The following is a 13,533-nucleotide window of genomic DNA, read 5'->3' on the forward strand; positions in this document are numbered from 1 at the left end:
CAGTGCCGTCACTACTGAGAGAGAGAGAGAGATTTGGAATCTAGAAATTTAAATCAATGAAAGAGCAAGTGGCCAGCTATGAAATTTGAGAAATTTGTTAGATTTGCAATCTGTGAGAAGGAGAGAAATTTAGATGTGGTCTGGGGCTGTCCAACGGGTCCAAGACCCGACCAAACCGACCGAATCTGACTGACCCGAAGCCCATGATCGGTAGGGTTCGGGTCCTTCTCTAAGAAAACCCGAATATTCAGTTCAGGTAGCGAGTTAAGGGTTTAAAAGCCTATATAACCCGACCCAACTGAAAGTTTTAGAGTAAAATATATATATATATATATATATATATCTCAGTTCTTTTGAGGTAAGCACGTGAGACTGAGGATGATAAGACTAAAGCACTGTCATAGTGTGAACTACACGCATCTAGGGTCTTACACGCAAAAGCAAAAATCAAATTAGCAAAGCAAAAATAAAATCACCAGAAGTTCAGAACGGCTAAAATTGAAATGGAAATCAGTCTTCCACAGTTCCACACGCAAGCCTCAGTCTTCACTCTTCAATCCCATCTCAAACTTCTCCCTGTTCTTAGTATCTCACTCTCTCATAAATCAAAACCTCACTTTCAATCTCAGTCTTCGTTCTCTCTACTCTCAATCTCAAGTCTCTATAGTCTCAACCCTTCACTCCATACCCTCCACAATCCACACTCCTTTCCAAACCCTAGCTGTTACGGCCGCCGCCTCATCACCACACTCACGGCTTCACCTCACTTTCCACCATTGGTTAAGCCTTCTCATGCTCACGGATCAACTTCTTAGTCTCAAGACTCTCAAGTATATTTTCTTCATTTTTCATCTATCTTTTTCTCTATTTTGAGATATGGGTTTTTCATTTTGTTCAATTTATTGAAAACTTAAAGATCATAGTTGTGAGAAATTGCTTAGCCGTACTGCCATAGAGTTTCATGTGCTTGATTCCACTTCGAAACATAGTATCTAGTGTAGTCACTCTCTCTAGTCTCTATACTTTTCTGTTTGATTCAAAGATTAGGGGACCAAAACAGATCAAGTGATTGGATTCAAATATGAAACCCTAATTTTCTTGATTTGATTTGTTGGGTCAAAGATGAACCCCTAATTTGAGTGTGCTCATTTGTGTTCTTTTTCTTCGTTTTTATGCTGTGTAGGATGGACCATGTGGTGCTCCTGTTTGTGTCTACCCAATTTTATTCCTTGTTCTATTTTTTTTTTTTTTTTTAATGAGCAATATACTTCTATCTTCACTGTAAAAAACCAAAAAACAAAAACAAAAACAAAAAAAACAAAACAAAACAAAACAAAAGATGAACCCCTAATTTTAAAAGATGAAATCCTAACACATTTTTATTTTGTTTATTTGATTGTATGTTATTGCTAATTTGTTTGATTCGTTTTGTTTTCCTAATTTTATACAAGAGTTGAAATTTGTTCAAGTAGGCTACTCTTTTTGCTTCCTCTTCAAGGTCGAATCCCTAACAGCTAAGGCTTCTCGAATGTATCATTTATCTTCAGTTGTTTCTCTTTTAACTTCTTGTTGTTTGTTTGTTACTTTGTTGTTGTTTTTGTTGCTACTTTGACCTATTGTTGTTGTTGTGTCACTTGTGTGTGTTCTTGTTACTGGGTTAGTAGTATCATTGTTATGGTAGTTTGCTAATGCATAAATTTGATGTTTTTAGATTATGGAACCCTCTAGTGATGCACCCCCTTCCCAAACAACACCTACTGCCTAAGCTGAACCTACTGCCACTCCACTTAATGCTAAGGTTCCCCCACTTCCACCTAAAGGTAAAGGCAAGGTGTGTAATAATAGGAAAAGATCTATTGCTTAGGACCATTTTGAAAAAATAGATATTGGTGAGGGTCAATTTAAGGCTATTTGTAATTATTGTCAAAAAACTTATCTAGCTAATAGTAAGGGGCATGGTACTAATAATTTATTGAATCATACGCCAGTTTATGTTAAAAACCCTAATAGAGATTCACTTAAAGGGCAATAAACCTTAGCGTTTGAACCCAAAATGGATGGGGGGGAAGGGTTTCAGCTTGTACCAACAGCCTTTACTATTGAGGCTTCTAAAAAGGCACTCGTTGAAATGGTTATAATTGATGAGTTGCCTTTTAGGTTTGTTGAAGGGTATGAGTTTCAAAGATATTCGACAACCTTATAACCTTAGTTGTGAATTAGGGATATCTCATCTCATCAAACTGTAGCTAGGGATGTGATTGGCATTTATGGTGTTGAGAGAGAGAAACTAAGGAGGGCCTTGAAGGGTTGTAAGGTGTGTCTTACTACGGACACATGGACTAGTATTCAAAATTTGAATTATATATCCCTTACATGTCATTTTATTGATGATGATTGGAAGTTGCATAAGAAAATTCTGAATTTTTGTCAAGTTGAAGACCATAAGGAGGAGACTATAGGTAGAAAGATTGAGATGTGTTTGCGTGAGTGGGGTATTAATGGCATATTCACTTTAATAGTGGACAATGCTAGCTCAAATGGTGCCACCATTAATTTTTTGTAAACTGTAACTAAAGATTGGAAGGGAACTATTTTAGAACATGAGTTCTCACACATGAGGTGTTGTGCACATATCCTAAATCTGATTGTGGGGGATGGTTTAAGAGAAATTGATGCATCGATTGCTAAGGTGCGTGAAGCTGTGAGGTGTGTGAAGTCCGCACCAAATAGGAATCAAACTTTTATGGGTTTTGTGGAGAGATTAGGTATTGAGTCTAAGTCTCTTCTTTGTCTAAATGTACCAACTAGGTGGAACTCTACCTGCCTCATGTTAGAAACCGCAGAAAAATTTGAGAAAGTGTTCATATAAATGGACTTTGAGGATGATAGTTATTCTTCATACTATATGAACAAGGAGAATAGTGGTGGTGTGGGATTTTCTGGTGGTATTGATTTCCAAAATTGTAGGACATTTGTGGGTTTTTTGAAGCTTGTTTACAATGCAATGAAAAAGTTTTCAAGTTCTTTGTATATTACTACAAACACCTTTTTTGATGAGATGTTTGTCATTCAAGAGAATATTACCCATTTAAGTAAATCTCAAAATCATCTCTTGAAAAACATAGTAGCTAAAATGGAATCTAAGTTTGATAAGTGTTGGGGGAAAGGGGAAAAAATTAATCATCTTTTATATGTGGCTGTGGTTCTTGATCCAAGAAAGAAGTTGAGGTTTTTGAAGTTTTCTTTTTCTAAAATTTATAGGAATGAAGTGGCTGATGAGATGATTGAATTGGTGAGGGGTACCTTGGTCAAGTTATATGATTATTACTTTTGTGTTGATTCACCAAATGTACAAGTACTAATTGGGAGTGAGAGGACACGCATGGAAGGTAAGTCAATTGGTTGTAGCGATCCATATGCGATGGTTAATTCTAGGTTTGAGCGTTTCTTGGAGGCTAAGCAGTCCATAGGATGTAGCAATGAGATTGACAAATATTTGGCTGAAAATTGTGAAAGTAGAAGGGGGGATGTGAAATTTGAGATATTTGGGTGGTGGAAGGCCAATTCAAATAGGTATCAAGTGCTGTCCAAATCGGCTAGGGATGTGCTGGCTGTACCTGTTTCTACTATTGCTTCTGAGTTAGCATTTAGTACCAAAGGACGCATACTTGATCCATTTCAGAGTTCACTCTCTCCACTCATGGTTCAAAATCTTGTTTGTGCACAAGATTGGCTTCAAGCCTTAGTTCCAATTTCTTTTCGCAAATAAAAGGATGAGTTAGAGGCCTTGGAAGGTGAATTTTATGATTTAGGTAATATTTTAACTTCCAAACTTTTTGTCTATTAAATGCTATTAAATGTGTCTTATTCAAATGAAATTTAATCTAATAGCCTTCATTTCTTTCTCTTTTCTAGTTATAAATCAAGCAGCAGCAGATGATGGAAGTTCAAGCTCAAGCAAATGTATCTCAATTAGTGTTGATGACTAATCACTAACCGAGTAAGTTTTTGCCCTTACTATTATTTCTATTGAGTTTGGTTCTGCCCTCTCTATTGTTTTTGGTTATTACTATTCTGTATTTTTTGGTCTTGTCCTTATATTTCTATTGATAAATATCTTTTTGCCCATTTTCTTGTAGGAGAAACGACACATCTTGTATAGGAGGCAGATTTTTGGATATATTTTGGAAGCTCTTTTGGACATATTGCTTTTCTAACTTATAATTTATAAATTAGCTCTTGCTTTTAGGAAAGAAAACTTATTAAGTTTATAGGTTTTCTTCTCTATAAGTCATGGACTTAACTATAGCGTAGTTGCTCTTTAATGCTTTAGAAAAGCTATTTTTTGGAAATACTTAGGTATTTCATAATTGTAACAAATTATAACTAGCTATTGCCTTGGTAGTTTACTGCCTTACACACTTGCAGTAACTGCCTTTTTGCTTTCTCTGACTCTATGGAAATATTGCAAGATGCTCTTATTATCTGTTGTTGTCATACTTGTGGTGTGGTTGTGATTGATTTATTTGTTGGAATTTGTTTGTTGGCTTGTGTTACATGTATGGAATGGTTGGCACAACTTGACAGGTTTAATAAGTTGAGATGGGCTTTTGTGCTTATTAGACTTTCTTGATTTGTTTTTGGATTTTTAAGGTACTGCCCAAGTCTTAAGGCTAAGGCATTTTGAAAAATATTTCTGTCTCGTATTTTGTGGTTTTAACAGGTGGTTAGAAAGTGATATTATGTATGTTTTAATGTGCTGCCCAGGTCTTAAGGCTAAGGCATTTTGAAAAATATTTCTTTCTTGTATTGCGTGATTTTAAAAGGTGGTTAGAAAGTGATATTATATGTGTTTTTAAGTGCTTGCTAATTTGCCCAGGCTTTTATGTGCTTGTTGTCATTACATGTGAGCTAAAAATATTAAATTTGGACTGATAAGGCCTGGAGGCCCAAAAGGTTCAAAGTTGTGTAGTGACATACAAGCTGAGCTTAAAGGCCCAATTTGAAATAAAGGATGTGAAAAAAGGCCCATATGATATATATCTACATGGTTCAAAAATATATAAATCTTTGTTAAAAGTAAGCCCATTAATTTGGGTCCAAAAGGCCTGTCAAAAATTAAGTTAAAAAAATTCATGCAAATTCACAAAATTGGCCCAATTCGAAGCCCAAACCCGCCTAACCAACGAATCCAACCCGTTCAACCGATGACCCGAACCACCGGGTCCGACCCATATATTCGATCGATTGCGGGTCACATTTTTGGTAACCTGACCCAGTCGGGTCGAGTCCGAGTCAAGCCCAAACCCAAGTCGGCCCGACCCATGGACAACCTTAGGTCTGAGAGTAAGTGGGCAGCTAGGCTGCACTTATGTGACGTTTGGTTCGGGGTAATATTTTAGGATTCCTAAGAATGTTTAAAGATTCTCATGTTTGGTTGCAAATCACGCTAGGAAATCAAATGCCAGAGGAATCTAGATTCCCCCCTTAAACCCCTCTCAGTAGGAATGTGGATTCCCTTTAAAACAGGTGGAAATCCAGATTCCTAAGCTCAAAGGAAATTGTATTTTTTTATAAATTGACAATTTTAACCCTTTTTCCTTATCATTTAAGCAATTAAGATAAAGTATAAAACAAATCATCAATATCTTTTCCCTTGTCTTTATCTTTTGCCGCCAAAATAACATAAACAGGATAGACAACTCTGTTGATATATTCTTTAACAAAGTTTTATTTAGGTTTCACATGTGGGAAAAAAAAGGTTTGAAAGGGACTCTCCATTATTACCAGGTATTCACTTTTGCTGTTGTGTGTGTGTTGCTCAACAAATTATTAATGGATTTATTTTCATGGAAATTTGTTAATGTATCTATTCGTATCATAGATCTTGGTTTTGTTTAGTTGCTAGAAATATAGATCTAAATTGGTGGCTTCATTTTTTTTTTTTTTTTTTTTTTTTTTTTTTTAATGGCTTTGTTTCTAGATTCATACATTACACAGGGTGAGTAACCATCAAATCCTAAACATAGTATATGCTATTGTTTTCCAGCCTTGATTCATTGGTTTGATATTATTGTGAGAATATATCATGGAGGAAACTCATTTTACTCATTTTGCACCGGTCATTTATGGGCAATAGCTAATCTAAGATTAAAAACAATAGATTTTTTTTAACTAATAAGAATTTATTAGTAAGTATCCCAAGTAGTTTTCTTCCATTATATTAGTTACTTAGCTATATGTCACACTGGAAGCTGTAGTGATGGCTCGACCACCAAGGAATCATAAAAAGAAAATTTTAGTTGTATTGCTACATCAATTAGATTTACTACGTCAAATGTGGATGACGTTAGTGCACATGTGTGCAATAGTGATTCTTTCTAGGAATAGGAGAGTTGGAAGAATTGGAGGTTGGGGTGACCAAATATTAGAGAGAGCAAATGTGAGAGTTGTGAATATGAATCAAATGGTTTGGATGGATGATACAACATCCATAAACAATGTACGAATGGACATGAAAGCATTTGGAAAACTTTGTGACATGCTCCACATACATGGGGGTTTGAGACTATCTAAGAATATGGAAATGGATGAGATGGTAGCGTCTTTTCTACATGTACTTGCACATCATGCAAAAAATAGAGTTGTAGCATGACAATTACTTGTTTATATTTGGTTTTTCATTATTTATTTAGAGGAAGATTTTTTTTAAAGGGCTTGGTAGTTCACATTCAAATCTAAGGATAGAATGGGAAAAATAAATAATTCATTTAAGATTCCTGAGATAAACCAAACATTATCATCTCACATTCCTAGAAATCTTAAGAGATTCCCAATGAAACCAAATATAGGAATATCTACATTCCTAGAAATAGGAATCTAGATGCCAGGAGTAATGTGGATTCCACCGTACCAAATGTTACCTTAGTATTTATATGGGGCATTAGGGTTGTGGACTCTTTTTAATTTTTTTACTTTTTGTTTTATTTTTTATTATTTAAGGAAATGATATTAGTTTGTGTGGTGGATAGTTTTCATCCCTTTAGACGTTTGATAAAATAGAACAACTGCACAAGTAAGTCACAAGCACGAATTTTTTTTTTTTTTTTTTAATGTTTGTTTGCTTTTCTTTTTTAGGAGGATTATTTTTGCTAATCAAATGAAATAACTTAAAATTTACTACACTTTTCTTTAAAATGATTTCATAAAAAACCAATTACTATTTTCTTATATTAATAATTTTATAATATAATTTATGAGATCAACAACTACTCTTATAGGGGCACGATTTGCAGCCCAAGCCCAAGATGTATGGGATCTTGAATCAGTGAGCCCGGTACAATAAATTTGTAGAGAGTGGGTCAAAGAGCTAGGCTTTAGTGCATGGATAACAGTTAATATGGTGTTCATGACAATCAAGCAGAGATGAACTGAATTTATCAAAGAAGATTGGTCCTCGACACAATCCGATGAGCTTTTTTCTAGTACGTCTTGAGTGGTAGCGGTCACCAGTCCCCCCCCCAGATTGCCTCCCACCCCCCATTTTATACTAGCTTCCCTCATCTCCCCAACATCCACGTGTAGATTTAGATTCATAGTGCTGATACTTGTCTCATCAGCCCCTCCCCAAAGTCATTGGAAGTGGTTTGTAAAGGCTGAAAAGCATGGCTCTGTTAGGTACAGAGCACTTAATGCAATAATGGCAGTTTTTCCTTAGATATTTTCATTCCTTCCGTTGTCCTTTTCTGTCTTAGTACTTATCATGTTCCATGGAATGACCCGGAGTGTCACTCTCAGTGCTAGGCTGTTCCCTTTGTCCTCGATCATACCTAGCTGAGGAGGGGTTCTTTCCTGGACTGGGCCCTTGGCCCAACGTATATATTGGTATGGGCTCCCTGGTCTGTTACCCCCACAACTCTTATTTTGTTTTCTATTTTTATTTTTATAATCAACGATTACAATTTTATGTCATAAAAGAAAATAAAGACTTCTATACAAGCTTTTAAAATTGAGTACAATTTTTTTTATAGTGATGGCCTTCTATGCCACTAATTATTTTAATTTGTTTTAAGAATGATATTGTAAGGTTAATATGTTTAGTTACATTTTTATTTAATATAAAAGGTGAAAACTCACTTAATTTTTTTACAAAAATTTTATTATATATTATAACAAGATATATTATTAGTCATAAACTTATTATATATTTTTATAATTTTAAAATTATTAATTAAATATTTATGACATTACCGGTTCGACCACTAGTTATATCACAAAATCGATAACCATCCTCTTTTTCAGTTCTTTAACCATACCAATTTTTAAAACCATACTCAAAGTACTTAAAATAAATATAAGATTTTGTCTCACTCGAAAAAGAGAAAATGTGATATATGGCCGACATGCTTGAAGGACGAAAGGAAAAGTCAAAAGATGGAAACTTGGGATTTGGGATATTGGACCAAGCTTCTCATGTGGGGTCAGTCCTTTTTTCGTTTTTTGATCATCTGGGGGTCTTCTCTTTTATTTTCTTTTCTTTTTTTGACAATCTGGGGACAGCTCTTGTTTTTTGATAATCTGGGGGTCAGCTCTTTTTTGGATAATCTAGGGGTCAGCTTTTGGGTCCGTATGAATCAAGTTGAAAACTGAAAATTGAAATTGAAAACTGAAAAATATTAAAATAAAATAATTTTTAAATGTATGAATAATATCGTGGGACCTATTTTTAATGAAAAAGTTATTAAAAAATAATATTTGTAGGTCTATAAACAGTACACGAATGCACTATTCAAAAGAAAAAAGTCAAAAATTCCGGCTTTTGAAAAAAAAAAAATTCACAAAAACAAAAACGTGCGTCTGGAAAGCGCATTTTACACTCTAAATTTTTACGCTTCCCAATGGCACTCTAAATTAATTGTGAGGCATACCTTCGCTGACCGCTACTGTGTGTGTCCTCTGTAGTTATAACTATTGATTTTAAAAATATATATATATAGATATATATTTTATTTATTAAAATATTTATTTATTTTCTGAATAAATAATTTTGCTTCCAATATAATTATCAAAGTGTGAGTAACTTGATTCTCAAAAAAAAAATAAATAAATAAAAATAAAAAGTGTGAGTAACTTGGTGGTTTATTCGGTTAAAACCTTGCCAGCGGCATTTATGTTTTTAAAGAAACCATCGCCAAAAATAAAAATAAAAATAAAAATCAACTAAGAAATCACGCGGCAAAAAAAAAAAAAAAAAAAAAAAAAAAAAAAAAAAAAACAACGAAACAAAAAACAAAAGGGCAGTACCAATAGGAAGCAAGAGAAAGAATATTTTACATCAAATTCCCCAATTCAAAAGTAAAATTTGATGTCAGAATCTTCCTACCTAATTCTATCTCTCTCCTAGTTTAACTGCCTATAAATTTAGATTTTAACAATATTTAGCCAAAACACTTTATATTATAAAGGATTTTTCTTCTTTTTTACACATGGAATTTTTTTTTTTTTTTTTTTGTAACACCATCTATTTTCATATTTAAATAATGTCATATAACTCATTAACTAAGTTATATAACTAAAAATATATGTAAATGATTTTATCAATTGTCATATGGTGGGTTTGAGAAATTTTCTTCCAAATTAATTTGAAGGTAAACTTCTCTTTTATATACTAAGTCACCTAAATTAGAATGTTTTGATTTGTTAATATAAATAGAAGTAGGGATTGCTATGCGTAGAACCAAAACTTTTGCTAAGGAACACACACTGACGCACATATAGACACATAACTACAACATAAGTGAAAAGTTCATATTTTGAGATTATTAATTTTCTCTTTTAAACTTTTTAACATTTTAAAGTTCAATTAAGAGTCTAAATCCTCCCACCCTAATAATTATCGAATTATTGGAGATGTCATCATTTAATATGATTGTGTATTAAAACTATAATATTTAGTAATTCATTCACTTCAAAATTTAATACAGAAAGATTGAATTTAAACTAAACATTAACTAAGTCTTATTTCTACAATATGTATGTAACATTATTTATTATTTATGAGATAGTTTTTTAGTGAATATTTTTAAATATCTAAACTTTTGAATTTTTTTTTTTTTTTTAGTTTTTAACTTTTGATTAAATTCCCTTCTACCTTTTTCATGGAAAAGAGAGGGATAGCTCATAATTAGGTAAAAAATAAATAAAATAATTTATTTTTAGGATAAATAGATTTTTCAAAATAAAAAAAATTTAATAAAACTTAGTATTTATTTTCGGAATAAGTAGACTTTTCGGTCAAGTAAGTACGGCTCCCATTCATCATACCTAACTATCCGTCGAAAAATTGTAGTAATAATTAAATGGTAATTCTAATGAGATATGATATCATCATACTAAACTGTGCATCAAAAATTATACTTTATAGATTATTCTAATCAATAAAAATATACAATCTTTCCATGATGCTCACTCACCTACCATAAAGCAATCCTACTACCTTTTGGTTCCATTGCTTATAAATACCGTGGCCTTGAAGGCATTCTACATCACGCTCAAGAAGTTCACAGAGAACAAATCCCATCATACCATTCAAAACTTAGACTCGTCCTTGAACTTAGAAAAAATATGTCCATCCAAGTCTCAGGGGCTCTATCCCAAAATGCCAAATCAGAAGTTGTTCGCCGGACAGCAAATTTCCATCCAAGCATTTGGGGTGACCATTTCATCAACAATACTTCAGAGGACAAGGTAACATGATTATTTACTATCTTAGTTTTTAAAAATTATGTAGTAGAATTTATAATATTTATAGCATTTTTTTGTTGCAATATAATTATTTGTTCATGCAATTCATGGTGTAGGATATTCATTTCCGTAAAGTATGTGAAGTTGAAGAGCTGAAAGAAGAGGTAAGAAAAGAGCTCTTAGCATCTGCGGGTCATCTTTCACAACAGTTGGGCTTAATTGATGCACTCCAACGCCTAGGCGTGGCTTATAACTTTGAAAGAGAAATCCAAGAAGCTCTAGAACATATATATGCTACTTATAATGACCATAATGATGTTGAAGATGATGATCTCTACAATGTTTCCCTTCGTTTTCGACTACTACGTCAACTAGGATTTAAGGTTTCATGTGGTAAGACATGAGTCTAATTTTCTTGATATATGCCCCGTATGTCTTTAGTGATGTGCTAGTCGGTCCATATTTTAATATATATATATATATATATGTGTGTGTGTGTGTGTGTAATAGTGAGCTTATTCATTAAATAAGTTTGGTGTTTATTAAACAGATGCATTTAACAAGTTCAAAGACGAAGATGGTCAATTAAAGGAAAGCTTGATCAGCAATGTTGAAGGCATGCTAGCCTTCTATGAAGCTACACATTTGAGGGTCCATGGAGAAGAAATTCTTGATGAGGCCCTTGAGTTCACTACAATTCACCTTAAATCCATGGCATCCCCCAAAGCACAAGTAACTCGTGCCCTAAAACAACCCTTGCATAAGGGCATACCACGGCTAGAGGCTCGGCGATACATTTCTATCTATGAACAGAATGCTTCACTCAACAAAGCTTTTCTCAAGCTTTCAAAATTAGATTTTAACCTGGTGCAGTCATTGCACAAAGAAGAACTTAGTGAAATCACTAGGTAATATGTAATTTAATATCAAAATGTATTTAAGGTATATTTTCTAAAAAATAAATAAGTTTTTATAAGTACTTATTGGTTCATTTTTTTCTCTTATTACCATTGTACTATATACATAACTCATTAAATTAAAAATATTTATTTATAAATAAATAAACTAAAACGTATTTAATTACTATATATTTTTTCCCAAAAGTATAGTTCTTCTTTATTTTCTAAAACTTTTTGGTTCATTTTAAATATTTGAGATTCACATATTATGATTTTAGATTTTTATTTTTAGAGGAAAGGAAAATTATGAATTTTGTGGTTAGGAGGTAAAAGATCCTTATTGGATTCACTATCTATGAAAAAATAAAATTTCTTTGTTTTTATTAATGTTTTTTTTTAAAAAAAATACTGACTTGTATATATTCTTGGAAGTGTTATTGAAAATTATACAAATTTTACTATAAAAACCTTACAAATTGACATATCACAAATAAGTAATTGAAACATTCATTTATTAGGTTATTAAAGTGACAACAATTAGTAAAATTTTATAATAGCCCTAGAATTTCCTTTTTCTATTTACTTACAATCAATCAATATTAATTGTTATATTCAAATTGTAGGTGGTGGAAAGATTTAGATTTTGCAAGGAAACTACCTTTTGCAAGAGATAGAGTTGTCGAGTGCTACTTTTGGATAGTTGCGGTCTACTTTGAGCCCCAATATTCACTTGCAAGAAAAATACTAACCAAAGTTATTTCCATGACATCCATTCTAGATGATATATATGATGTTTATGGCACACTTGAAGAACTCGAACCCTTCACTAAAGCAATTGAGAGGTTCATGGATTGAATTAATTAATATATATGTTAAGAGTATGATGTATAATGTCAGTCTAACTTTTTGTAATTGGTACATGATATTTTCAGGTGGGATATTAGCTGCATAGATCAACTTCCAGAATACATGCAAATATGTTATCGTGCACTCTTTGATGTATTCGAAGCAATTGAAAATGAGTTGGCCAAGAAAGAAAGAGCATACCGTGTTAGCTATGCAAAAGATGCTGTAAGAGTCAAGCAAACTAACTTTTCATGGTTTTTTGTCAACTTTTCATGCTACGTACTTATTTCATTTATGTTGTTTGAACCTTAGATGAAACTTTTGGTTCGGGCCTACTTTGATGAAGCCAAATGGTTCCACCAAAATTACATCCCAACAATGGAGGAGTATATGCATATTGCACTTAAAACCTCTGGTTACCCTATGCTCACAGCTATCTCTTTCCTTGGCATGGGTGACATCGTTACAAAAGAGGCATTTGATTGGATCTTCAGCAACCCCAAGATTATTACAGCTTCATCTATAATTGGTAGACTCATGGATGACATGAAGTCACATAAGGTATGCAATCAAAAAATCTTATCAAGTTTCATAAGCTAGCATGCGAGGTCTATTTCATATGTGTGTGTGTGTGTGTGTGTGTGTGAGTGTGTGTGTTGCCAACTTTCTACTTACCCTTTTGGAAAACTTTGTGTGTAGTTTGAGCAAGAGAGAGGGCATGCTGCCTCAGCAGTTGAATGCTACATGAAGCAACATGGTGTCTCAGAGCAAGTAGTCCATGATGAATTCAACAGGCAAGTTGCTAATGCATGGAAGGATATTAATGAGGAGTGTATAAGGCCTACTTTTGTCCCCATGCCTCTACTTATGCGTGTTCTTAATCTTGCACGAGTAATAGATGTCATTTACAAGGAAGGGGATGGCTACACTCACGTTGGAAAAGAGATGAAAAATAATGTTGCATTAGTGCTTATAGATCCAGTTCCAATATGATTGGGGTGTCAAAATATGAATCTTTCAATGGGAAATCTCTAAAGAATCATAT

The 13,533-nt window shown here is 33.2% G+C and overlaps 2 protein-coding genes across 2 annotated transcripts; both read left to right on the forward strand.

The window, feature by feature from the left end:
- The first annotated feature begins 2,869 nt into the window (after positions 1 to 2,869).
- LOC115991175 (zinc finger BED domain-containing protein RICESLEEPER 1-like) lies at positions 2,870 to 3,769 on the forward strand. Its single transcript, XM_031114912.1, has one exon. The coding sequence runs from the start codon at positions 2,870 to 2,872 to the stop codon at positions 3,767 to 3,769; it is 900 nt and encodes a 299-aa protein (XP_030970772.1).
- Positions 3,770 to 10,623: 6,854 nt separating this feature from the next.
- Positions 10,624 to 13,481, forward strand: LOC115989132 ((-)-germacrene D synthase-like). The gene is made up of 7 exons (XM_031112798.1): positions 10,624 to 10,746; positions 10,860 to 11,136; positions 11,294 to 11,651; positions 12,266 to 12,484; positions 12,575 to 12,713; positions 12,801 to 13,049; positions 13,188 to 13,481. Exons 1-7 carry the CDS (start codon positions 10,624 to 10,626, stop codon positions 13,479 to 13,481), a joined length of 1,659 nt encoding a protein of 552 aa, XP_030968658.1.
- Positions 13,482 to 13,533: the final 52 nt, after the last annotated feature.

Source organism: Quercus lobata, chromosome 5 (assembly GCF_001633185.2).
Source record: "Quercus lobata isolate SW786 chromosome 5, ValleyOak3.0 Primary Assembly, whole genome shotgun sequence".
Lineage (NCBI taxonomy): Eukaryota > Viridiplantae > Streptophyta > Magnoliopsida > Fagales > Fagaceae > Quercus > Quercus lobata.